This window comes from Patiria miniata, unplaced genomic scaffold (genome assembly GCF_015706575.1).
Source record: "Patiria miniata isolate m_02_andy unplaced genomic scaffold, ASM1570657v1 HiC_scaffold_5, whole genome shotgun sequence".
Taxonomy (NCBI): Eukaryota; Metazoa; Echinodermata; class Asteroidea; order Valvatida; family Asterinidae; genus Patiria; species Patiria miniata.
The window spans coordinates 40929950-40957798 of NW_024037072.1; the positions used below are offsets into that span (position 1 = coordinate 40929950).

The window sequence follows — 27849 nt, forward strand, 5'->3', positions numbered from 1 at the left end:
CACAAGCACTGTGAGAAATTTCAAGAGAATGCCTCATATTTACTGCATGAACATTAATGCTGGGGTGAGCAGCTACGCACCCTGAGGAAAGTCAAGTTAATAAGCAATAAGGATCTTCCACATCTCTTCAATTGAAGTCTTTGCTGATTGGGGCTGGCTTCCTCAACTACACAATATGTGGAGGGTATTGGCATATCCACTTCTCCGGCTGTAGCTGGAATTCCGTCTTTTTCATGATTTGGAGAAAAATACTCCAGCATTCCATCCCTTCACACTTACAGGCTGGAAACTAGATCTTGTTGCGCACACGGAGAAAAAGATGTTACGTGTTGTCATTTAGTCCGTAGGAAAAATTGTAGCATGTTGTTTGATAGTTGTTCATGAACCAATACAAAAATTGGTTACATGCTACATGTTGTCAGCGTGCTAGACTCGTTCCGAGTGCACTCAATCAAGTGTAGGTTTTCTGCAAAGTTTCACCGCAATCACATTGTACGGCGAACGATAGTTTACAAGCTAAGTGTACTGGTGTACGAGTCTCAGATCAGTGTGCATGCACTGCTCCGTGATGATCACCATGCTAGCGCGTTACACGTATGTATGTATGTATTGTACATTTGTTATTGACATCTGTAACATTTGTGGTACTGCGACGTGAGAATATATTGTTTATTGTGATCGTGCCAAGTTTTTTCTGGCCATGGAGCAAAAATCCACTGGCATCGCTGCACAAGGAATTACTGTGATTGTGAACTACATTGACAACCGAAACAATAATACAATGCCATCTCTGTTTGCTATTTTCTCTTTTCAGGGGCAACGAGATTTTCAATGGGCATCAGGGTGGGGTGTACATATTTGGGGAGGGGCGGGGTTTGATAGAGAACAACGACATCCACAGTAACGCGCTGGCCGGCATCCAAATCCGAACCAACAGTAATCCCATCATCAGGGGCAACCGCATTCACGACGGCCAACACGGCGGTATTTATGTGGTGAGTAAAACCAATCTCAACCCCCAAAAATGGTGAATCATTGTAGTTTTTTGTATTACTCGTTTGAAGTACATCTAGTTAGTTGAGAACAAATGGTTGTCTCAAAGACCACATCCGTTAACAGCTGTAAGCCAGCTGTTGACTTCGTGCTTATGCTTGGATACAATAGGTACATGTATATATGTATTTGTGTAAGTAGTTTTCCATGACAGAGCCTGAACTCGGGCACTCCCTGTGACCAATGGGTTCTATTCATGACAGATTACTTGAGCTGCACTGTGATGATTGAAAATTAACAGCGTTTTTTCCCCGCAATTTTCCAGCACTGTGGACACAAAACATTGAACAGCTCAGTAGAACTATGTGTGCTATAAATTAACCCTAACAGAACTCAACCCATCAAACCCCAACAGCATGTTTTGTTGGAATCAGTCAGGATGGGTACAGTACCCCTAAACTGACAGTCTTTTACATTGGGTTGGCACACCTCCAGAAACAAAGTCAGAAATATGTGTGTGCAGTTTCCCATATGGTGTTGGAATTTGCCGGGATGGGTATGGTTCCTAGTAAATCATGCTAGGGAGTTAGGGTTAATAGCCCTTAAATCGGTCCCTTTTGTGACATCACAACAACTGCAAATGGTGCCCATTGCCTTCAAGGTTCTGTAGTTTTGAGGCAGACATGGGAAATTGAACCACCCATTGACTTACTGCATTCGTAATGATCTTCTTGTGTGTGTAGCATGAAAAGGGTAAAGGGCTGATCATAGAGAATGAAGTATACAGCAACACGCTGGCCGGAGTCTGGGTGACAACAGGTAGCTGTCCAGAGCTCAGGAGGAATAGAATACACAGCGGCAAACAGGTCAGTCAGTGTCAGCAAGACACTTTACTACAATGCATTTGCATTAAGTTGGATAAGTTGGATCGCAATCCACTTTACTTTCAGATTTGTTGGTTATCCTTCTTTGTTCAGGATTTTAGTTAACGCTTATCATAATTTGTTTGTATTAGGTGGGAGTGTACTTCTATGACAATGGCCACGGCACGTTGGAGGACAATGACATCTTCAATCACATGTACTCTGGGGTGCAGATCAGGACAGGCAGTGACCCTATCATCAGACGCAACAAGATCTGGGGCGGGCAGAACGGCGGAATCCTGGTCTACAACGGAGGTAAAGTTGACAGACACATAGTTGGGAGGGGGGAAAAAAGATTTGTAGCACCGTTTCTGTACTGGTTTCAAAATCTTACAATAAATATACCTACAATTTTGTTACGCAGCTTCAAAAAAAAATCAATTAGTGCCTGTACTGTTGGGTGGTACCATTGAAGGGGTAATCATATCCTGCATATTATCAGTGGCTTGATTTTGCCTTCCTCATTCCTGTAACATCTCCAAAATCTCACAGTGATTTCTGAAGGATTTGGAAGGGTTAAGGGCCCATCTTAATTAATATCCGGGACGAATTCCGGACAAGTTGCGGGTAGAAGCATTCACTTTGTCTGGAAGAAGCTCTGCATTTGTCCCCGACATGTTCCGGGGAAATTGAAATTCCTTTGAGGTAATCTTCTGTAGAGTATGGATAACACTTCAAATCCCTGCACAATTCTTTTGTGTGGTTAAGCTCAGGGTAAGCAGGCAGATTCGGGCACGCATCACTACTCTGAAACTGACCTGCAGGGTTTTAAAAGGTTTTTACATAGTACTCTGAATATTGACTTCCCACTAGGAGGGTTACACGTACACAATGAAGTTTTAGACTTTTAAGATTTACACTGATTTTTCCATCCCAACTGCCAGGTCTCGGTGTACTGGAGTACAATGAGATATTTGACAACGCCATGGCGGGTGTCTGGATCAAGACCGACAGCAACCCTCACCTACGATACAACAAGATACATGACGGCAGAGATGGGGGAATCTGTATCTTCAATGGAGGAAGGGGTGAGTTAACAAGGCTCGAAGAATGACCACCCGAGAATAACACCTCACCCAAAGATTCTGTATCTTGATTGGCTGAGAGGGAGTCACATGGCATTGGCTACTTAATATCTGGCTGTGATGAGCCATAAAGACAATACAACGGCTGCCTCGGTCTGAACAAATACTACCTGTATATAAATCAGTGTAGCAACAAGAGGTCTGTGTGTACATGCATATGGGTGTGTGCGTTGCACATATTGTTCCCATGTGCTACAGAGTTGGGGTCAAACATTTCACGTAGGGGTAGTTTGGAAAAGTGCCAGAAAATGTTCAACTAATTTAAGATTGAAATAGAAGTACATGTACATTTCAATTGGATTTTGGTGAAATTAATCAGTTGTTTGATATTTATTAAGAAGTGTTTATTTGTATCAAAATTAAGAATATAGGCCTAAGACATTGATGCACTAGTTGTTTACTGACTCTGCATCGGAGATTTTCTTAATTTTTTCTTAATTTGTTTATGATTATATGGCAATTGACCAGGATGGCCCACGAAAAGTCTTGTCGACTTATTTCCAGTGGGTCCCTTGGTAGAAGATGTGGAAGGAAATTACAGTTCTAGTGGTGGGAGGAAAACCCCAGAATGATATTGTAGGGTACCAGATCAGGAAGGAACTGAAAATACAATCCACATATTGGCCCAGGCGGGATTTGAACCCAGGTCACAGCGGTGGAAGGCGAGGAAAGTACCGCTATGCCAACTTATTGTGGTACCTGCTTCTCAAAGTTGACATATTTGTATATTTTATCCCGTTTCCTTCCAACCCCCAGGCTTACTGGAAGAGAACGAGATCTTCCGTAACACCCAGGCGGGCGTCCTGATCAGTTCCCAGAGCCACCCTAAGCTCAAGCGGAATAAGATCTACGACGGCCTGGCAGCGGGTATAGAGATCACTAACAACGCCACGGCTTACCTAGAGGGAAATCACGTCTTCAATAACAAGTTTGCTGGCATCTGCCTGGCTACGGGGGTCAACCCGGAAATGAAAGGTGGGTTTGGGTTAAAACAAAGATTTACATGAAATTATTAAACTTCTCATTCTCGCATATGCAGAATACTGTCCTGAGCCCTGACCTCAGGACTTTATTTTATGTGTTCACATTATATATCGAAGTCACATGGAATACAATTGCAAATACTGTGCTCTGAATGCAGTGCGCTAGATTTAACGGCAAAAATTATTCTATTCGGAAAATTAATGTTGTTGAGAAAAGCATATTTCTGTTCTGGAAATAAACTTGATAGTTCGTTTGCTAACTGAAGTTATAAATTCCTACTAAAAAAAACCCACTAAATTGTGGTGTCAAGCCCTCTACAGCCCCATTCCCTACACCCCCTTTTTTCGGTAATTTAAACAATATGCTCTGATCTTTGTAAGAGAGTGAAAGATTCCCAAGTTGTGATGTGATTAGGTGGAGTTGGCACGTTCAAATGTATAGAACTCTGGAAACCAGGATATTTATTATCATGTGATGTTTCTGAAAACTTCCAATATATGCAGACTTTAACCATGCAAGTCTTTAATTCGTCGGGTGCACCACGAAGTGACGTATCGTCTATGATCTTTGTGCACACGATTCGTCACTTCGTGGTGCGACCGACAAATTATTATCTAAATGGTAACGAGGGATTTCTTTTCTCTCTTAACAGATAACAAGGTGCATGGTAATAAGAATGCCATAGAGAAGGCAGTCAAGTGTGGCCGCTGCCTCTACAAGATCTCCAGCTATACCAGCTACCCTATGCACGACTTCTACAGGTCAGTCATCCTGGTGTACCTATGTTCCTCTTGTTAGGAATCCCCCCCCCCCAACACACACACACACAAATACCAATACAACTGTAGCTTGCTAGCCTGGAGACACTTTTGGCGAAAAAGAGAGTGAAAAAAATATCTTCAAGGTTGGAGATGGGAGGAAACTCCAAATGAATATTCCGGGGACAACCAAAGAAAACGAGCTGTGACTAAAAACTTTAAAAAAAACCTTCAGGCCTGGGTGGCTTGGAACCTGGGTGTCAGAGGAGGAAGGATAGGACCACTGTGCTGATGCCAATTCTTACCTTTATTCTCAGAAATGATCAAAAAGAAATCAAAAGCTGGCCCTTGCGTATGATGATTTTGCTTGTTAGTCCGGAAGTTGTGTTAATGCAGTAATAAGGGCTGAGCCAAAATACTGAATATTAAAATATTCCATCTTCCATCAAAAATCCAAACAGCATTTACAAAATGTGAGCGGTCTCATGTAGGTAAGGAAAAACGTCCACAATGGTATTTTAAAGTTGCGTGGTTTTATTGTTCGTCGAATGCCACACTTTTGTGAAAAAGCCACTTTTATATGCATGATTTGAGAGCCTGCTTGAGGATATTAGCTCAGATTTCTTGTTTAAATCTCTCAAATATCAGCCATTCCGCTATCTCGAAAAAATATGCGGACGGATACATACATGATGTTTTCTTTATAAATATTGTTTGTTAATTTTTCAACAAACGCAAATGCACACAAATCCCCATTGGCAGCCAGTTGAGGCTAGCTGTAGCACATGTAAAACTTGATCAGCACATTTGAATATTCGATCAAGTGCAAGTTAGAATAATCGAATACTAAGTCATGCGACAATGTACAGCATTTGCAATGATACCATTAGAGGAGTGTCGTTACACGTACAAATCCATTAGGCCTACTGGTTGCAAAATGCATGCTTGGCACAATTGCAGAATACCCCGCCACTCGATCTATGCACCTCATAGCCGGCTACGAGGTCACGGTTGATTGCCCTCAATAAACCTTCTCAGCGCTACTTGTATGTACTATGCTTCATGCTCCACTGCATTCCCACTCCGTATCCGCGTAGCCGGCAACAGGGTACGGTAGTTGGTTGGGACTTCCAATTTTTTCAGCAACTCCCATTACTTTTGTGTTGTTTCGTTCTCAAGCATATCAAGGGACTCCAACTTCGTATCCGCGTAGCCGGCAACAGTATGTTAGATTGCAGTTACAATTTTTTCAGCAACTCTTATTGCTTTTGTGTTGCTTCATTGCTTCGAAGGGGACCTCCACTCAGTGTCCGCGTAGCTGGCAACAATTGGTTTGGACTTGATTGAATTGTTTCTTTTCCAGTGATTCCAACCTCGTAGCCAGATGATTTTAGGGGTGTATTTCCGAGTGGCGGGGTATTCTGCAATTACTCCGCACTCTGTATGAAAGGTGCCAAGTTGTTTCCTGACATACCGTATTATTTTGTGCGTTTCTCAACAGGTGCAAAACATGCAACACAACGGACCGCAACGCCATCTGTGTCAACTGCATCAGGCGGTGCCATTCAGGCCATGATGTAGAGTTTGTCACGCACGACAGGTAAACAAACAAAAGAAGAAGGGACTTTGTTTTATTTGCATTTTTTTCCATTGATGCATGACCAAATTAAACCTAGTATCTGGAGACATTTTAGAAATAATAATAATTTGGCTTTGAGAGAGATCCTGATAGGTTCAAAATGTCAGGGCCTCTAAGCCTTTGAGATTTATACATTTTCGGTCAATTCAGTCAGGTGGCAGTTTGCAGCCTTAATTTCAAACAAATTGTACAAAACGTTCTCCAAATTATCTTTCCAAACAGAAATTTAAATACAGGACTACATTTTAACTTGAAAGCTAATTGTTTCTTACTTAGAAAAGCTGAGAAGTGGCCACTAAAACCAGGGCCCAATTTCAAGGCTCTAACCGTAGCATTCTGTGCTTACAGCCACCTTTCTGTGCTAACCATGTAAGCACAGAATCCTTAGTTACGGGATGCACGCATGCACAGAAGCCAAAATCTCGCTAACCCTTGAAATATGCTAACCATAAGCACAGAATTTCTGCGGGGATTTTTCGCTAACAGAGTCATGAAATTGGGCCCAGGACACCAAACAGCATTCACATTTGGAAAACCACAAGTTTGCCAATGTTGGCCGCAGATTGTGTCAACTAGTATCTTTGTTTCTTTTGTCTTCTCCACGCAACAGGTTTTTCTGCGATTGTGGCGCCGGTACCCTGTCCCTCCAATGCCAACTTGCTGGGGAACCCACCAAGGACACCGACACGCTGTACGACTCGGCGGCACCCATCGAGTCGCACACCCTAATGGTCAACTAGCGACGATTTCCCCGTTAACCCTCTTCCCCAACTACTACCTGCCTTTTCCAACCCCACCCCAAACACTTCCACCGCATCGTTTCATCGGTTCAACAGTCGGCATACACATTCACAAGTACTGTATGGTAGAGACAACAGAAAAATATCATTGCTGTACCAGTTTTCTTGCAATATGGAATCTTATTTGCGAAACCCTGTAAAACTTCACCATTATTTCACTCCTTTTGTACTCATTCACCGTTTTTGCATGAGTTGACATCTTTCGAACCTTAAACGCCGGCACACACAATCCATAAGGGCACTAGACCAAAAAAGGGCGCCGTTTTCTTAAAACTACTCGGCACACAAAGTACGTTTCAAAATGTTGAGGTTTTGCTGAGCAAAACCAAGCGTGCATTGAAAAGCCCATTTTGTGTTTGTGTTCTGTGCGTGAACTGTTCCAAGCATTTTTTCAGGGTGCTATGGGGAGTCCGACCCTGTATGTATAATCAATGGCCGCCTAGTTACAGCCTCCACAGGATGGACGCGTTGTCACAGCTTTGCCATTCACGCCTGAATGCTGCCGCGGGAAATGATCTTCATAAGCCAAAAAGCACAGTCACTCATTTTGAGTCAGTGGAGACGTAGTGCATGAACAAGTAATGGTGGCCAAGTTATGGTGCGCATTGTCACTGCTCATATACCACTCATGGTGCTGTCATGGGTACGGTGGAAAAAAATTGGACAAGTCTTGCGTTATTTGCATCGCTGTTGTCGGTGGAATGCATCAAAAGCTGTCGACCACATCACCATCGTCATTTTTTTTCCCAGAGTCAATCTATACGATATGTTTCTGATGTGAGTAGGCCCATGCACAAGTCAACAGTGTACAAGATAGGTTGTTGGCTTTACTCGGCTGCAAGCCATGCCTCCTCAAAAGTCAAATCGATAAGGCAGCGAAAAACCTTGAGGACTTGCGTACGGGTTGCCGTTTAGAGGTGAAGACATTGGGAAAGTGGGCATTACGTTTGGAGATTGTTCAATCTATTCTGTTGCCTGACTCCTCTGTGGTCGCAGAAGACTTACTGATAACCGAGACGCTAAGAAATGGGGTCAGGTGACATGGTCAGGTGACATGGTCAGGTGACATGGTCAGGTGACATGGTCAGGTGACATCACGGAGTAATGGTAGCATAATCGTCAGAATGTCAAACTTGATGCGTTTTGCTGCAGTACGACAAATACTTCAATCGCCGCGTGGGCTTCGCAGCATAGATATGTATTTATTATTTAACGATCACTGGGTTCTGATTGAGATATTGGGTACAACAGAAAATGGTTCATCCATTCTGGTAAGAAAAAAAATGCTCCAGTCAATATCTTTGTTCAACTTTAAAAAAAAAAAATCATAATGCACCTAGTCAGTTTTCCCTTTTGCGGCTCATTTGAAAGCTAATGAGAGTGATGACGAACTGAATGGGTTGTTTTGTCTCCCAGTTTAAAAGGTCGAGTAAAGGAGAGAAGATCAAGTTCTGTGGTGGCAGAGTTCAGCTCACTTTGTGGGAAACTTTGGCAGAAATTGAAATTTTCCAGCCAAAAGAGATGTATTTTTGTCATTAATATTTATTATTAAATCTGACTTATCAAAAAAAACGACAAAAATGAACAGCATTTTTCCTTTTTCTTTTTTCATTGATGAATTCCAATTATCTTATTGGACATCCGTGGTCTTAAGTATTAAAAAAAAATTATCAAATTAAATATCAAATTACGATTTTGATTTACCCTTTGATCAAATTGACGATTGATTGCGAGGAGAATGATTTGAAATTAAGCACGGGGACATAACAATAACATGCCTAAAAGCAATTTTTTTTTTTCTTCTCTAAATGTGCTTCCTGGACGGCTTAAAATGTTCGTGTTTGGTTGTAGAGTTTTTATAAGGTTCATCTCATAACCAAATCAACTCATTTTTTTACACGTAGATGTGACTTAGTTATGTGTTTTTGGTTTGTTTTTGTCACCACAAATTTGCAGTATTTCTAAGTGCCATGCCTTTGCCCCTTGGCGGTTAAATTGTAAAACAGTCGTAGCGGTCCACAAAGTAGTGTTCATTGTTTTTACATTTGAGTGTCATTTGTCATTATGTTTTCATTTGTTCAACCATGGATCCTCTATACAAGGATAAACGACTTCCCCAAATATCTGGTTACATGCGCGATACGTCCCTTGCGCGTTGTGCGTGCGCATATGTGAGACTCGGTGCGCAACTGCAGGTGAATTTCTGACGGGTTTCAATGAGATTTCGTGTAGGCCGGCGCCAGCTGTCGGGGAGTCATGGCGTGCGCGCATTATTGTATATGTTCTATTCTTTGTTCTGTGCGCGGACGCGTAGTATCACGCATGTAGACAATCCATTCCATGCATTTTGTACACAAGCTCAGATGAGTCGTTTAATCCTTGCGTAGAAGATCCGTGGTTCAACTAAGTACAAGACTGACGCTATCCAAACTACAAGTGTTTTTAAGACTTTTATACAAACTGATGTCCAAAAAAATGTCCTTCACAAACACAAAATTTAATTTTGGGATGAAAAAACCAAAATGGCGTCCCCCCATTAGTCTTGCACCAAATATCACCTTGTATTTTTCAAAGGAATTTGCATTCATTTTGGTTCAGTTTTCCCTGCACCTGACTCTAAAGGCCAAGTAATTAAAAAAAAAAAAATATAGAAAAAAAAATGAAAATTTCAATTGCAATTTGTTACAATAAAAACACAAAAAGGTTTTTGCAGACATATGCACTGGTGCTGTAGGATTACTAACAACTGCAACGGGCAGGGTTTTTTTCCCCCTTGTTTATTTGTTGTTAGGGTAGCTTTTGATTTTTATTTATTAGTGATGTAAGTTTGAACACGTAGCAGTAAAAAAAAAAAGTGTCACACGTTACTCTCCACATTTTGTACTTAAAACATGTAATGTTTCCGAAGGGTTGAGATATTATCTTCTTTTTTTTTATGACACCAAAAGATTGAAATAAATTCAAGGCATTCTTGCACCTAAGCATGTGTTCTTTTTTCCTTTTTTTTTTTAATTGATAAGATATATGCTTCATGCAAATGGTTTTTTTTTTTAATTTTACAATATCGGAGCAGCAAGACTGATGTCATTGTGTGCAACTGTTGGATATGTATGTTTTGTTGTGTAGGTATTATCACATCTGTACCGAATGAGTGTATTTATTATTTGCCAAAGTAACCGAGCAGGCATTATTTTTTACGACAATCTTGATTCAACATTATTTAAAAATGAGAAGATTATCAGTTGATAGACATTTGATGTCTCTTCGATGCAACAGTTCTCTGAAATCAGTCCATACCGTATTGGATGTGAACCAACGAGCTTGTCCTTGCAAGCTCGGTAGTTCAATGGCGAGACATCTGCCCTACTAAGCAGGAGGTTTGGGGTTCGACTCCCACTCAAGTCAGCTTGTGATTTCGTCCGTTGACAAGCTCTTGGAACACACTGAGCATACATTGCTTGTAAATTATTTTGGATAAATTCAAACTGTTCTCCTTACAAGCTGTCTTTATAAAACATGTAGAAAGGTGTCACCCAAACAAGCAGGGAAAAAAATTGGTAAAAAAATGTTGTGCAAGCTGATTTTGGACTTACAGAAAAGCGTCACATTCATCATTTGTACTGCACTGAATGGAATCATTTTGATATTGGTGTTGATTGATTAATTTCAAGATTTAAGTGTTTCTTTTTCTGTTACCTTGTTTTTGCATTTTTTATGAAGCTGCTTTACTCTGTGTTTGGCACTGGCAAAGTGGTCTAAAGTTGAGTATTGTGCTTATGAGCTATTGGAATAAGTTTCGCTTACACTGTTCAAATGAGGGGGGGGGAGTTTCACTACAGACTTGGATAGTGCCATTTCACATTTTAAAGAGGTTGTGGAATGCTGAAAGTCGTTTTGTTTTTTATATTTTTTTTATTGTAGAGTAGACCCATATATATCATAATGACAAACTCCCATTCTTTTGTAATGTGCGTTTATATGTTTATAAAACTGAAATTCATTGAGTAATTTGTTGGTCGGCGAGCGCATAATTGAAATCAATAGTCGTCGGGTTCTTCGTAAAATCAGAAAAATCTTGACGTAATAAACAGGACTCGTTTATACTACGCTGCATAGGGAGTCCTGTTTATTACGTCACGATTTACTATGTTTTATTTGCTGCCCCCAACGACGACTTTTACAGAAATTGCACGTTCAGGTCGAAACAGGACCTGAAAAACAGCTCTCAAAAGTACCCTTTGTATTCATCTCATGACAGAAACAATAGTCGTTTTTATTTCATCACACCTTAGGCTACATATACCCGAAAAATGACGGAAATGTCTTCGAGCATTCCACAACCTCTTTAAGGGATTGAATCTTATCAAAGACAACTCACCGGCAACTAAGCATGTATATGAACTACTTGTAGCTTTGGAAGGATTTTGTAATCATTTTAATAGAACAAAACCATCTTTGATCTTTTGTGTTGTATTTTTGTTTTGAATGAAATGCGTGTTCCTATCCTTCAAATCAACTTTGAAATTATACAATGATTTTTTTTTTTATGTACATAAATCTAATTTAAAGGCAGGAAATATGAAACAAAGAACCTCATATGACTGCAAAAAAAAAAACCAGTTCATTCTGCCAACGAAATATCACTTTTACAATGCAAAGCCTATTTCAAAATATCTGGAAAACTTATCACAAGCTAGACTGCAATAAATAACAAGGGTTGAATATAAACATGTACCATCAGTAGTTACTGTTACCTCGTAGCATTTTTAGTTTGTGTGTTCGGCCTGTTTTCTCTTTACAAGTATATCGGGAACAGATATAAACACATCAGTGTCATATCTCAACAAGATCCCATTTCTCCTTCCACATTACATAGTCTGCCTTAAATTCAAGTTATATGTATATTGTGATGTTCAGCACTGCAAAGATTATTCAAAATGAGGAGTGTTGTGGACACATTGGGAAATCATATCTTGTAATTTTGGAATTCTTTGTAGTGTAGGGATGGATTATACATGTACCAAGTTTCAAATTTCAAAATGCATTTTTATTTTTTTTTACATTCATTTTTTTGAGCAAATTTCAATTTCACTTTGCACAAAAACGTGTCTTATGTCTTATTTTAGCACATTATATGCATTTTGTGTACAGCAGCACCAGCGAAACTAACCCCAGTTGTCTATAAACTAAAGAGTTAACGCTTTAGTAGTCTTCAAACAAACCTGTAAAACTTGGTTAGACTGTAAACGACTGCATGACGTTTTTTTTTCCTTGAAAACTTAAGAGGAAATGCAAATGAGTTTTGTGGCATTTGAATAACAAAGTTAAATTATAGATTTCTTAGTCTGACTGGCTTAAAAATTAATTGATGCTGCATTTTATGAATGGGATTTTTTTGTTATTTTTTTTTTTAATTTATGGGCTAAAAGTGATTTGTCATATTTTGCGATGTTCTTGACATACTAAACGTTTTCACAGTACTTGGGTTAAAGTCTTGAAAATGAAATACCTCAATCATTATTTAGTCGCACCGTGTTGGATTGCTGAATTTAATATCGCCATGTTGCAGAAATTAAGTTTGACTTTGGATGGACATGACAAATTGTTTAGCATGGATTAAGGGGTATTAAATCTGAATTTCAAAATACAAAAAATATATCCCAACATTAAAACAGTTCACTTTAACATTTTCAACCACATCGTCTAGTTTTCGTCCTTTGCACACGACTTGAAACCAAGCAATATGTCAGCAAGATTTATCTGTTTTGTTATGCCGTCTTTTTTTTAATGAAATGTTTTGTCTCAACTCACCATCTTTTAAAAAGAACTGAAGAAAAAAAACACTAGGGCTTTAATTTATAGAGCTAGTGAATATTTCATCCTGAAAACTTCCATGACTTGTTTGGTTAAATTTATAAAAGATTGACCACGTGCATGTTATGTATACATTTGTACAAATTAATGTCACCGTTTGTTTATATACAGCTGCCATTTTATTGTTTTTTTTGTTGTTGTTTTTTTATTTTATTTAAATTACCTCATTTGGGAATCATGAGCCTTGGGGTTTTGGAAAACTGGTCCCAGTCTCAATTTACCCACATGCCGAGATCACATATAGCATGCCATAAGCATGCGTGTTTTCCTCAAAGGTAAACTCAGACCTGGGTCATCTCAGAATGCTGCACTGGTGCCCTGCATATTTAAGGCAGTATTGGCAAAAGGGCTCTTACATAGGGACCGGTGTCATCCCCCGTGTTTCATGATTTCCACAATTCGGACAGTGTATACAGTTTCTGTATATAATTTCTTTTTTCCTGTTCTCTTTCAGATTGTAGTAATCGTAATTTTTTATCACTGCTGCACCCAGGATGCCTGTAGTTAATTTGTTTAGTTGGAGTTTTGCCCATTGTACTTACAGGGGAAGTAACAATGTACGACTTCTGATGCACTTTTGGCCTGTTTACAGTGGGTTAGGATTTGGTGATACTTCAGTGTTGAATGTGCCCCCACCCCCATTTTTTCTTTTGACAATGCGCATAATCAACATGCAGTAAGCCGCTGTACTGACGACATCACACTTTGTTTACATGTGTGCTTTCTTATGGGAGCCTGGTTGGATCGATGGTTCTTAGCCACATAGAAAAGCGCACAAGTAAACAAAGTGTGACGTCATCAGTACAGAGGCTTATCAAACCATTTTTGTTGCAAATGAACTTATTGTGCCATGATTGTTTAAGTCATATGCGTTAAAGGTTGTGAATAATTTAAAACATAATTGTGAAATCAAACCATTTTTTTAAAATTTGTCATACTTTTGTGTGGACAGAGTACGGTTTTGGGTTTATGGGCCATTTTAAACATTGATATATCACCATGTCTCTCAGCTGGCAGGTTACAATTATATTTTGCACTTTGTAAAAGAATTGAAATTAGACCTTTTTTCTTTCTTTCTTTCTTTTTTTGGTGAAGAAAAATAGTAGAGTGTACAGTACCCGAAGTAGAGAACGAAGTAGGATTGCGTTTTCACTGAGCTTGCTTCTTTGCAATATAGTATCATAACTATTAATATAAATTGTGAGACTTCTATTTTGTGGGGAGTCCTCGGAAAAAGAAATGAAGTATTTAAGGGCTGCTAATGTATTTTGGTCGATCGATTGTATGTTTATTGATATTATCATCATTCCTTTTTTTGGATTAGACGTGTCGGATTGTGATCTGTGTTTATCATCCGACGGACTTGAGGATTCATTCTTTGTAATATTCTGCATGGCAGTTTAAAAAACAAAAAACATGATTGGCCAAATAAAAAACGAGAGCGTGAGAGAGTGAGCGAATTTGATTGGCCGGATACTGGCCAATCAAAAAAGTTAAATTTTGCCGTCACTTGTCAACGTTTGTTTTTGAGTCAGATGTATAAAAATCTGCAAAAGTCTTTTTTTGGCTTTGCAAATTCTCATTTGTGAATATTGTGAAGGTTAAAAACCTGATAGACGGAACACATTAGAATGAACAACACGTGACTTCATTAAAATTTTGGCTTTTTCCATTTATTTTCTACAATACTTGTCCAAGTGCGACTATTTGGTCTAAAATTCGCCTTGAACCAAGAAAAAAATAATTTGATGAACATGGACCGTCTCAATACATTTCAGCTCCGGATCACTTTAAATAATCCAACTCACTATATTTAGTTCAAACAAAACAATTCTTGAGGCCAAGGGCTTGGGTTTGTTTTAAATAGAAACAGCTTCTATAGTCAACACTTGGTCAACACTAATTAGAGTGCCACTGAAGCGAACAATGAAAATATTAAGTACGTGAAATCTTTATTTTGTTCATGGTTGGAAAATGCCAACCCCTCCCCCCACCCCCACCAAAAAAGAAAATAGCTCAAAAACACAAACAAAAACACTAAAAATAATCACTCACATATATGCAACTTATTTTAAGCAAAATTGCTTAAATATTTACAAAGCATTTAATTATTTGTACAATTTGAGAAAAGTCCACTGACCACAACATCCATTAGGCTGCTGCCATCGCGAAGACGTTACGCATTTGTTCAGATTCTGAATATTAGTCGTGTGAATCTTGTGTTATACTTTTTATACTAGAACTGGTATGTACATGTCCTACATACACCCCCAGGACCGACAGACAAAGGGAGAATAACAGATTCTTTGTTGTCCTCGATTGTTCATCTTTTGTCCTCAATCGTCTGCTTATGTGCTTAGTCTATGGGCGTGTGTTATATTACAGGGACAAAGGGAAACACAATGCCTTGTCCTCAAGAGTTATGTTAAGTAGATGTGTGTGCATGCAGTGTGTCACGTCCACTGAAGCTCTCGAAAATTGTCACAAAGTGACATCTTCTGTTCAAAGACAGAGTTTTAAAAAGGCCACTATGGCCATGAGGCCAATACGGCTGTCCACTGGAGCTCTCGAACGTTGTCACTAAGTGCCATTTACTGTTCATGCACAGAGTTAAAAAAGGGCATGAGGCCAATACGGCTGTCTACTGAAGCTCTCGAAAGTTGTCACAAAGTGCCTTCTACTGCTCATGCACAGAGTCCAACAAAAGGCCACTATAGCCATGACGCCAATACGGCCGTGCTCAGATCACTTAGCCAAGACCGGCAATAACACACGAGTCTATGGGAAGTGGCTGCAGCCACTAGCCAGTGGCTTCCATAGGTGCGCGTGTTATATTCAGCTGTAGCCAAGTGATTCTGACACTGCGTTTAACTACACGTACCATTCTACTCCGAGAACACTAAGTCTCTATGAGGTCATTATGAGGCCACAATGAGGTAATTACGAGTCCATCACAAGGTTATTATGGGCCTGTTTGTTTCATTCCAGATCCTGATCGAGATCATGTGATTCAGCGTCGTGCGAAAACAAACAGAACTACTCTCGTGCATTGAATCTGTTAGGTACACAAATGTTCTCTGCTTCAGATTTTGTATGCAGGAGGGCAAATTTTTTGACAAGCTATCTATAATTTCCATAAAAAGTAAATCGGTCGTACTATTTTTAACCACGAAAATACATTCTAAAAGAATTATGAAGATAAATTGTCAAAAAAGCAATTAATGCTTCAAATCTACTAAAAACTTTCTCTTTCTATTCGTCACCCATGTCGCAATCTTTGATCTTGCTAATCCACCACGTGAGCATGCAGGATCCGTTAATATGTAAAACCGGAGCAGCTATCGACGTGTCAGATCGCTGATAGCAATCCATATCTGCGTGAAACAAACAAGCTCTATGAAGCCAATCAGAAGCAAAGATGAGGTCACTCTTGAGGCAACTACTATATCACTATAAATTCACTTTCAGGCCACTATTGACTCAGGGCACAAGTACCCCCTCAACGGTTGACAAAGGGAGAGTTGGGGGAGACCACTGGCAGGGACATTCCAATGCATTACTGTCAAGTGCATTGCTGTGGTACAAGAAGACTCTACAGGTTTGTACACATTCAAATTAAAATAAGTTGTGCGTGCTTCTAGCAGTGCACGCTAAAACCAGTAGGCGCACGCGGTGTGCCCCTCCCAATAGAGCTCTCAAAAGCAGTCACAAAGCTCCATATAACCATTATCCCTTCTCCTCCAACTCTGCGTTCTCTTTGTCCCACTCCGTCTGGAGTTCCGAGGCCACCTCGGTGAAGACGAGATCCCAGTCCCAGGGTTTGTCCTCCTCCATCACATCTTGCTCTGCTGACAAGACTTTGGTCAGCAGCTTCAAGTCGATGTCATTATCCTGACGAGAAGAAGTGTAAAAAGAAGAAACTTTATTTTATTTCAACGGGCTAGTTTGCTGCTTTGATGGTACGTGCACCAAATGGGTTTTTTTTTTGCTCTAAGCAAGTGAAGGTCTCTGCACGTCATCCAGATACACATGCCAGAATGTCATTTGAAACATCCAAAATAAAGGCAGAACACACTCCACAGATTCCACGCTTCTTCTGGTGTTTTGAATTCACGGAACTTTGACTTTCCATCGACCCCGGAAGTAAAAGTCAAACGACTTTGCGTATGCAAAAAGAATTGTTCACCATGGCATTTTCTAAAGGATCACAAAGTGTGAACACGATCGTTCATTTTGTTCATAAGTTATGATTGAAACAAAATGGTCACGTTTTAAAACTAAAATCGCTTGTAATTCGATAAATGATGACGTCATCATATGCACATCTCTGTATCAGGGTCGATGTTCATACCAAGTTTGAAGTTCATGCATTGTACAATTTGAAAGAAAAACTGTGGAGAAGTACTGTCCGGAAATAAAACAACCAACAACAAAGAAACAACTCAAAACCAAAGGGTGATGGGCACAGCACCATCACCCAACTAACAAGCCTTCCTACCAGTGTGAGTAGCTGTGAGTGTTTGAGTAGGTCATTGTCCAACTCCCTGTAAGTAGCGACTCGGTTGACTTGAACACTAGGAGGTGCAGCAATCTGGGTGGCCATGTCTTCCTCTTGCACATCATCCAAGTCCGGTATGACAGGAATGTCTGCCAAAAACAATCAGCATTTGAAACTACACTTTACTGTTGTTGCACCTTTAGAAAGGAACATAAGTTTCAATCACAGGTCAGAATCACAGGTCACAGGTACAAGTAAGGATATGAACAATGAATTTCACTCACAAAAAGTGTAGAGAAATCCGGCGGCAGCCATTTTCTACGGTGGCGCAAGGCTCACACGAGTTGCGCTCTGGGAGTACGCACACACTGCATGCTCCTTCGACCAATAAGAATACTAAAATGTTCTTGCGTCTCATCTTTAAGAACACGTGCAGCAAGCGCGTGAGCCTGACACCACCGCAGTAGAGCTTCTAATTCTGGTCGCCGGATTCCACTATAGGTAATCACAAACCACTTGCGTTCCCCTTTGCTATTTTTCACATTTCATCCTGAAAAATATATTCCTTTTCTAAATTGCTATTTTTCCTAGCAATACACATTTTGAACCAAAACAAATCGGCCCATGTTCAGTTATTGAATTAATTATTACTTTGACAATTTCGAATTAGTGGCTGACAGAAAATACTACCGTTCTTTGCGGGGTAGGCTGGTTCCTGCCCCACAATCAGTATCGATAATGTATGGACTGGGAGCCAGTCTGCGCACAAAGCGGATCGATGCCCAAAACAAAGACCTTTTAAGAGGGTTGCAGACATAACCAAAAAAGGAAAAGGAGGTTTTTTGGTTGGAATAAATCATGCAAGTTGAAAATTTATTTCACAAATAAAAAAACCAAATTTTTTGAAGAGCATGGGGAATGCAACTTAAAATGATTTATTTTCAGGTTTTTGAAAAAGAATGTGCAAAAAATGCTTGAACAAATTGTGAAATCAATCTTTTGTTTATCCTACCATCATCTGAATCATCTCTTCTTTGGGGGCTCTCGGGTCGTGCTCGTTCACTATAAAAACAAAACACAAAGGAAATATATATTAAGCTATTACAAATTCCCACAAACACCTGTGTTGCCGTACTGTTATTTCAGGGTTAAGTGCGTCCAAACACAATGTTGTATCACTCTGTGTAAGCTGTGTAACAGTTGGTGCATTAGTACTCTTATATAAATTACATGTACACGTATAACCACTTGGAGACATAAACAATCAGTCAAACTCCTGATAGTGTTTAAGTAATGGTCTATGTACATCAGATTCGAACCAGCCAACCGATCCCGTTAGCTCGGTGGTTGAGTGGTAAGATGTCTGCACTAGAAAGCAGGAGGTCGTGGGTTCGAGTCCCACCCGAGTGATTTTTTCCAACTTTCACACGGGAGGTAGCACACTGAGTATACAGTGTTTATACGTCGGTGAAGGGCAAAACCTAATTTGAAGTAATGGTCTTCCACTTTTTAATTTGATGCATGGTGGCATAAAAGATAGTTGAAAAGGAAAACAAGTAAAAGATTTGGCAATCAAACTAGGTAATAAAACAAAACACTACCGGAGGAAAACAGGTGACTACAATAACACATGTAGTTAATTGCATTGCTATCTTTGAAAACATGCAAACACGTCGTATGTTAAAACAATGTGCTAAAACCACAGCAAAGCAATTTGGCCCAAAAGCAACAGCTGAAGGAAAAAAACAAAAAAATAATAACAATAAAAAGAAATAAATAACTATAAATTGGGCACCAGAAATGTACACTCAAAGATGGAAAAGCTTTTCACACGCAGAAAGCCACACACTGCCTAAAGGAAAGTTGTCCGTTTTCTTCTTTTTAATGTTCCATGAAATTGTACAAGTTTATGTACATTATTAAGGTACAATGTACAGTGATACATTAGTGCAGGGGCGGATCCAGGAATTTTCACAGGGGGGGGGGGGTTCATCAGCAAAAAAAATCTGAAAATGTACACAGGTTTTTTTCTGCGGACACTTGACCTCCGTAAAATAAAAAACTGGGGGGGGGGGGGTGGTACCATATTTCAATAGGGGGCGCTGTTCAAATTCAACGATTATTAACACTAGATTACAGAATGGTGTACCGTATTTTGAACAGGCGGATTATACCAGTATTATTTTTGGGGGGTGTCACAGTGATTGGGGGGGGGGGGTGTTCGCATTATTTTTTTGGAATTTGTATGATAACTTTTTTTGTTGACAGAGCTGGGGGGGGGGGGGGTTTGACACCCAAAACCCTCCCCCTGGATCCGCGCCTGTAGTGATTGTATTGACTGACAAAATAATGTGAAGTTTTGGAAGGCCTGTGTTATGGGTCATAAGTGATGTGCTTTGACACCATACTTTTTTTGCAATAGCATGCAAGTACACTGCCTATTAAGGTGATGCATTTTCAAGCTAAAATGATGAAGACATTTATCAAGATTTGGATTGAGCAGGTCTTGAAGTTTGCTGAGTAATCTGAGTGAGGTGCAGAGATATAGAGTCCCTCACATATTCAGTAAATATCGACAACAGGATGCAATCAAATGTTTATTGCAAATTAATATGCAGCCACACATGAAAAGGAAAGCTGGTATAGATATGGTTCAGGACTCGAGCTTGGTGTTAACAGAAATAAACCTTTGGTGATGTTACTTTTGTTCAGTTTTGATTTTGTCCACTGTTTCAGCACTACGCAAATTTAAACTTTGTATATTCACAGAAAATGTGAATTTCTGTTCGATCCTGAACCAGATCTTTGAGCTTCACACTTACTCAGCGAAGGACTGCAGTTCATCAGCTCTCTCCGACCTTCACAAAAGGGGTCGTCATGATCAGCGTAAAAACAAGTCAGGAATTAATGACAGGAGGACTACACATGCAATGGGATGGATGGATCCATTGATTTGGGAGTGGTTTTTGTCTGGGTGGAAACTCGATTGAGCTCCTCCCCAACCCAGTTCCAGAATTTACTTAAATGCAACAATGCACAACTGAACTGACTAGCCAGACTTGCAGCCGATTTCAAAAACAGTGTGTTGCTTGTGCCATGCGTAGGACAGGCTGCACAAGAATCATGATTAGTCAAATAGTCTATTTTCAGTCGCTACGCCACAACTTATTCACACACAAAAATTGTAAGTTACACCATAATTTATTGCGTAAGTCGTGGGGTTACCCACCGTGCAATGTTGCACAACGTGAAATGTTGTGCAACTTGCACAATAAAATGTTGCTTATGTAGAGTTACGTCATTGCACAAAGTTTTGTAAAATCGGCTGTTTGTTCCATACCTTAAGAAGCTACTGTTTAAGTAGGCCCTGTCCACTTCTCATAAATGAAACAATTGGGGAACATGAAGTAGGATAAATGGGATTTATACATGCAATGCACACAGCAAACCTATTTAACAGAGGGAAGGAAAAAACACAACCAAACTATGGGGCACACAGACAACCAAATGCAAAGTAAACAAACTGTCAACCAAAATGTATAATGTCTCTTGGATATTTTAACTGTATTGTATATTTTTATACTATAATGTTGGGAAAGAATTTCTGAACTTGTTGACGTGTTGTTAGCTTGGGAATACAAGAAAACCTTTTCAAAGGGTGACCACTTTATTTCATGTTAACTACGAGAATCACATACATTACAGTGTGTTTCTTTAAGTATAGCGACTGTACTGTTCAAAATACCTCATATTTCAAAAGCACGGCCCAAAGTTCAGATTCAGGCTAGGTGCAGCGCATGCCAGACTCCAAGATACTGACTTCAATTTCATTCAAACACAAAACCTTATCTCATTGAAAACCTTTCTATTAGACTAACAGGACTATAATGACTGCCAGACGTAAAAAAAAAAAAAAAAAAAAAGTCACATTTTGAACTTTTGGGGTTGGACCAAATGATAACATTTTCAAAAATCTCATAACTAAAGATTCTTTTTAGTTTGAATTGTATTTTCAAATTAAAATTACCTTCGAAAAGATGAAAAAGTACCGGTAGCTCACCTTTATAACTTTAAGCAATTTATAAATGTAGGATAGGAAATAATGAAGCACACCTTTAATCTTTTTTCCATTTATTCAAGTACATCATATTTGATTTTCTTAGCATGATGCAAAGATATTATCAGTGGATGCTGGAATGTTTGGATTCAATACTTACGGTTTATTACTGGCTTTTGGGGCATCATCAGCCCAGCCACCTTGTCGCCTTTTGGGTCTGCTTGGTGGACCGCGAGGCTGCAGAGAAAATACAAATATAAAAAAAATGAATGACAGACTCAAGAACTATAGGACTTCTGCAACAAACTGAACAAGAAATCCAGACCTGGGTGCGAAATTTCTTTTCCCAAACGAGATCGGACAATATCAAAAGATATTTAGCCTCTGAAGAAGAACTTGTTTTAGCCTCTGAAGAAGAACTTGCTAAGTTCGCAACGTCAGGCCACATTAATTTTTAGATTAATATCAAAAGAGGGCGCTCTCTCTGCGTTATGCTTATTCATGATGTCCAGGGAAATTAGAGAATAAGTTTTATAACAAGGAATAATAGTGTAAAAATCACCGACGATTGGCAGCTCATTCGTGGACTGGTTGGAAGAAGTCCTGACTTCTAATCAGCAGAGATGCCACAGGGTCTGCTTGAAAAAAACGGAACTGGGTCTGCTTGAAAAAAAACCGGAACGGCTGCTTGAAAAAACGGAAATTTTTGGGTGTGAAAAAGCCACTCCGTGTCCGACACAAAGTTCCCGTTGTCATCTTTATCTTGTAGCCAAGCCAAGTTCTGTTTATTTTTTAATTTTGCTTCTATGGCCTTTAAAGCTGTCGGTTCGTTCAATCACTTTGACTTTTTCCATATTCCTCATATTTATTCTGCCTACCCGAATTTCCAACGTAATATTCGACACGAAACACGCACGATTCCACAACACTGCTGTCGGTGTACATGATCCTTGCACTACGAGATGCGCTCAACGAAAACATGGTTGGTACCCGCATTTTTTATATACATTTGTATATCACTGCGATCGGAAACCACCGTTAGCTGAAATGATAGACTTGATTTTCAGGCTGAATGCTACGTGTGCTTAGCACACAACACGCCTGCATGCGGTGAAGCACGCGCGAGGCGCCGTTGTATACTGCGTGCAAGTACGTTGGCAGCTTGTATCGCATGCAGGCTCGGCAACAACATACACAAAGACTGTTTTTAAGACTACTTCAACGAACAACGTTGTGCCATGCGTGCGCCTAAATGTACTAAATCGAGGTAAAAATCAACGCATTTCCACAGTTTTTCTTCTCTTTTTCTGGTTAATTTTACGGCCGGAAAAACCGGGATTTTGTGAGATTTTTTTTAAAAACCGGAATTCCGGTTAAAACCGGAAAAGTGGCATCTCTGAATCAGGTGATCCGAGTTCAAATCTCAGTGAGCGTTTTCCACTTCTTCTCATTTTACCTTTTAAATAAGTAAAGAAATGAAGGAACATTTCTCACAAGACGGAAAGCCTATCTTGGGTTTGTGTTATGGAGAACAAGGCATTAGATATGCATGTAATGGACCAATCAGAAGATGGATGTCGTTTGGGAAAAAAAGATTCGCGACCTGGGTAGCTGCTAAGTTTGATATCAAGCAATCAAGAAATAACAACAAAGTCAATTACATGTACTCCTCAAAAAGTCTTCCAGACAAATTCAGCATAAATGCTTTTATCCATAAATAACGTATTTTCTTTTCAAATGAAACTGATAATTTTTAGCTCATTGGAAAAGGTCACCATCACTCATCCTGAGAGTCTGTTTTTCATAAAACGCAAAGAATTTTTCACTTTTGAATGAGACAACTAAAAAAGTTATTGAATTATTACTTTACAAATTTCAAATTATTGGCTGCCAGACAATAATTCAATTGTCAAGAGGTAGGCTGGTTCCCGCCCCATTATCAGTATCGAAAATGTACGGACTGGGAGCCAGTCTGCTAGCAAAGCGGATCTTTTTTTCAGAGGGTTGCACACAGGGAATGCAACTTTAATTCAATGATTGGTTGTTGACTCACACTTCCATTTCTTTCTGATAGAGGCACTAAACCCTCGGCCGATTCATCCCCACCGATGTCTCCATTGGGCTGGGTGCTGACTGCTGCCGCTTCCTGCCTCTCTTGTCTCGCTCTCCGTCCCTTCTTAGCATCCTACAAAATTAAATTTTAAAAAATATTAGAGGGGTTAGTGGTAGCTTTGTTGCCGTCTAGGTCTGGTACCACACTAACATCATAGTTGTGACTTCATATTCAGGAGATGGGCATCAGACTTAATGGTATAACGCAATTTCGGATTTCGTGCCATCATCTCAGGAGGATTTTTTTATAGGGAAATAACGTCCAAAATTGTAATGAATTGTAAACGGTCTGATTCCCATCTAGTGGATGAGAACTCACAGTGATAATGTTGGCGTGGAACCAGGGTCCAGGCTATCATTTGTCACAGTAAAACATTCTCAGTACCCAAAAATGGTCCCTACGCATGCTCAGTGCTGTTCAGGCTTAATGGTGAATCTAGCTCCATAAATGTGGCCGATCTACTGCACTACCTGTGTAAATTGGCCACATTCAATGTACTGGGACTATGGTGACTCCAACATTTAATTATAGAATACTAGTATTACTAGTATTAGCTACATATTCTTTTTCTGATTCGTGGCTCTGGATGATACAAATCTGGAATTGTAAAAGGGTCTGATTCCCATCTCAACAACAACGTTGGTACTATTTTGATACGCACGCAGGTATATAATTATTTGTTTCCCCACGTTTTAGCGAGCAGCGCGACAGCTCAGTCGATAGAAGGTAAGATCTTGCACCGCGAGGTTGCGGGTTCGCATCTCAGTTTTGCACTCGAATTTTTTTCCTTTTCTAACCTGAGGCTTTGGAGGATTTGTTTTAAAAGGGAAATAAAGTCAATTTCATAACGTTCAAATTCACTTTTTTCCTTCTAATTTTATATTTTCTTCTCATGTTTTTATAAAAGTTGCAGTAGTCCTTCTAATTTTATATTTTTTTCTCATGTTTTTATAAAAGTTGCAGTAGGTCTACTAGTACCGTAACGATAGAAAATGGGAAATGCGTTACGGCTGCCGTAACGATAGCCACTGCGTTACAAAAAGAAAGCGGGATCCACTGCCTTATTATTTTTTTAAGTAAATCGTTTACAACATTTTGTTAGCCTACAGCTTCCGTAGTCCGAGTAACTTGGACCCAACTTATCGCCTTTTTCTATCTCCAGACTAGCTGGAGTTACCCAGCCCTGAGTTTTATCATTGGGTTGTCTATTAGGGCTGGAGCAAATTTTTCTCAAAACTTGTAGTATTTGCAAAAAAAATTTGAAAAATGTTCAATTTTGTCCCCATTACACACTAATTGCAACTGCAACTCACCCCAAACTTGCCTGGAATAACCATTACACAGGTCCTTGAAGTAAAAAACGATCCACGATGAAGATTCAGCCTCCAATTGCAGTGAAAACAGGAGGAATAACCGCTAACTTGACAACCTTGCTGGATTGGCCAGGACCGGTATTGGTTTGTGCACAAAAAAAATTGTGTACAATGAATGGCGGTCGATTACCATGCACGTACAGCTCGCTGGTACTAGGCGTTTTTGCGGTCGGTGCATGACGTGACGCGGAAGCGTAATACCCGATGACTGTTTCATGCATTAATAAGAGGTTCACTCGCATCACAGTGCGGTACTGGAACGGCAACCGTCGAGTTGGCCGGCTATCGTGCATTCATAGTGCAGTGTTACTGCCGTTCCAGTACCGCACTGTGATGCGAGTGAACCTCTTATTAATGCATGAAACAGTCATCGGGTATTACGCTTCCGCGTCACGTCATGCACCGACCGCAAAAACGCCTAGTACCAGCGAGCTGTACGTGCATGGTAATCGACCGCCATTCATTGTACACAATTTTTTTTGTGCACAAACCAATAGCGGTCCTGGCCAATCCAGCAAGGTTGTCAAGTTAGCGGTTATTCCTCCTGTTTTCACTGCAATTGGAGGCTGAATCTTCATCGTGGATCGTTTTTTACTTCAAGGACCTGTGTAATGGTTATTCCAGGCAAGTTTGGGGTGAGTTGCAGTTGCAATTAGTGTGTAATGGGGACAAAATTGAACATTTTTCAAATTTTTTTTGCAAATACTACAAGTTTTGAGAAAAATTTGCTCCAGCCCTAATAGACAACCCAATGATAAAACTCAGGGCTGGGTAACTCCAGCTATCTCCAGACCATGTCCGAATGTTAAAAAGGCAATAAGTTGGGTCCAAGTTACTCGGACTACAGCTTCCGTAAAAATAGGCTAGTCATGAGTCTCTGCGTCACTGGAAAGTGAGAAAATTACTTGGACCTAAGTTAGGTCTATAGTATAAACGTTACCCTCTTTTTCGCCGTGAATTCCAAATCGTCTTCTTCCATGGCAGCTGCACGAAATTCACCTGTTCAGTGTTTGCTCAGATTTTTCAGACTTTTCTACTTTTCAAGTTCAACTTTCTAAATTTTTATGACGCGCTATTCATCAGACACAAGAACATTAGCAACAATTTTGCCTAGAATTCGTCACATTTTTTGTCAAGAACTAGAAAAACAAATCTTGAGTTAAAAAGCAGCACAAAACTGAATGCAGACGACATCTACGACATGACATGTACGATCGAGGCGAACGCAAAAATGTTGTAACGTTGCGAGGTAACTTCGTTATCATCTAAAGCCTTGTGTGATTGGCTAATATTGGTGCATTTGTCTTATATTGACCAATGACCTTAGTCGTTATTACTAGTTGGTGATAGTCAACTCGCTCCATCAAGAAATTTGCCCCACATGGCCCAGAAAATTAAAGGGGCGAGTTTGCTAGGGGCGACTAGTTTGGTTATCAAAATCACTGTGGTACGGAAGCCTAGAGGGGCCACAATATTTTGTTTCCAAATTTGTATCTTGTGGCGCGCGCAGCGACGTCGCAGCATTCACAATGTACCTCAAACCGCATGGGCGCCCACAGCTAGCTTTGGTGATCGATTCACAGTGCACGGGTACCGCTAAGGTACAGGCCTATCTGCAACATTATGCTGACGCAATACTTGAAGTATCGAAACGATCTACGATTTATATTGCGCTATCGCGTAGATTTCCAATCCTTTTGACTCTTTATACACGTTCGAGAAAAAAAATATAAAACAGCTGTACTAGTTTTTCAAAATATGCATCAATCTTTTTCTGATTCATTAGTGTAACCATGGGTTCATTTTATACCACGCCCCGCTGGCCAAGTAGCATTGGAGCCATTGGAACCGGAAGCTAACGCAACTTGAGTGTTTGTCCAATAATCAGTGTGCGCGCGTGTACGTGTATGACATTTTAGGGGAACCAGATTAATGGACGTTCCAGAAAACCCGCCCACTGCACACTGGGCAAATTAACACGTGCTCCTATCCAATATGCCACACTGCATGTTCCTGCCGCGCGCATCATACGCGCGTGCACGCAGTCAGACTTTTGTGCGAGCACGTCGGACATTATAAGTCACGGCTGTGATTGGTCAGAACAATATGGGGCGGTGCTTACTGGATCGGTCAATCATAGTCCACCCACACACCGTATACCTTTATTAGAAAAACAAATCCGTTTATTTTCGTTGCATTCCTGATGATCATTATCATACACCACCATACATTATCGTGAATTTCATGTCGGGGAAAAAAACAACGATGTTGTAGAACTTCCAATGTCTAGAAAAAATTGCGATGTCGTGAAATAAATTATTTACGTCTTAGTTGTCCCTATAGTTCGGGTCCAAGGGCGTCGGAACCGGGGGGAAGGTGGCACTTCCCCCCCCCCCCCCCCCCACATTTTCCCAAGTGCCCCTCTTGCGGACATAAATATGCCCGCTTGAGCATAAAATGTGCCCCCTCGAGATGAAAACAAAACATGTCGACATTTCAGCACGGATGTGCCCCCCCCCCCCCCCAAAAAAAAGAAACAAAAACATGCTGGATACGCTGCTACACCAACGGAAGATGCCTTTAATTGAGCAAGCAAGTGCCCCGCTGATGCGACTGTAACCGGTCAGTCCAAAAATTCAACCCCCAAAAGTGAGCGCAGTACCGGTACATCTGTTTCCGTCTGTCCCAACTTCAATGAGCTTAATTCAATCAAGTTGATCAGTATTAAACCGTGGTCACCCCTCTAACTAAT

At 40.1% G+C, this 27849-nt stretch overlaps 2 protein-coding genes across 8 annotated transcripts in view; one reads left to right on the forward strand and one right to left on the reverse strand.

Annotated features, from left to right (window-relative positions):
• LOC119740232 (F-box only protein 11-like) overlaps window positions 1-10163 on the forward strand; it is a 47340-nt gene extending 37177 nt beyond the window's left edge. For 5 of the 6 annotated variants that reach the window (XM_038215466.1, XM_038215468.1, XM_038215467.1 and 2 more), the window contains exons 12-19: window positions 815-995; window positions 1737-1859; window positions 2009-2171; window positions 2801-2944; window positions 3758-3976; window positions 4638-4746; window positions 6245-6343; window positions 6993-10163. In XM_038215466.1, the coding sequence (XP_038071394.1) occupies window positions 815-995; window positions 1737-1859; window positions 2009-2171; window positions 2801-2944; window positions 3758-3976; window positions 4638-4746; window positions 6245-6343; window positions 6993-7122 (1168 nt within the window). In that variant the 3' untranslated portion in view covers window positions 7123-10163. The remainder of the gene's footprint in view (window positions 1-814; window positions 996-1736; window positions 1860-2008; window positions 2172-2800; window positions 2945-3757; window positions 3977-4637; window positions 4747-6244; window positions 6344-6992) is intronic. The other variant, XR_005272659.1, reaches the window with a different exon arrangement.
• A 4969-nt stretch (window positions 10164-15132) lies between these two features.
• On the reverse strand, window positions 15133-26476 carry LOC119740745 (intraflagellar transport protein 43 homolog A-like). 2 transcript variants are annotated; one of them, XM_038216150.1, is made up of 7 exons: window positions 26038-26476; window positions 23665-23796; window positions 21772-21848; window positions 20377-20412; window positions 18567-18616; window positions 17555-17703; window positions 15133-16947 (listed from the first exon to the last, which is right to left on the reverse strand). In XM_038216150.1, exons 1-7 carry the CDS (start codon window positions 26074-26076, stop codon window positions 16783-16785), a joined length of 648 nt encoding a protein of 215 aa, XP_038072078.1. In that variant the 5' UTR covers window positions 26077-26476; the 3' UTR covers window positions 15133-16782. The 2 variants fall into 2 exon arrangements, with proteins under 2 accessions (XP_038072078.1, XP_038072079.1); XM_038216151.1 differs by lacking the exon at window positions 20377-20412 and having other exon boundaries at window positions 26038-26473.
• Window positions 26477-27849: the final 1373 nt, after the last annotated feature.

Excerpts from the sequence above, each read along its gene's own strand:
- LOC119740745 (XM_038216150.1), bottom strand. The coding sequence starts at position 26,076 with ATGGAAGAAGACGATTTGGAATTCACGGCGAAAAAGAGG. Across the intron at positions 17,704-18,566 it reads AAGAGATGATTCAGATGATG|ACATTCCTGTCATACCGGAC; the intron begins GTAGGATAAACA and ends TGTTTTTGGCAG. Across the intron at positions 16,948-17,554 it reads ACTCACAGCTACTCACACTG|GATAATGACATCGACTTGAA; the intron begins GTAGGAAGGCTT and ends TCTTCTCGTCAG.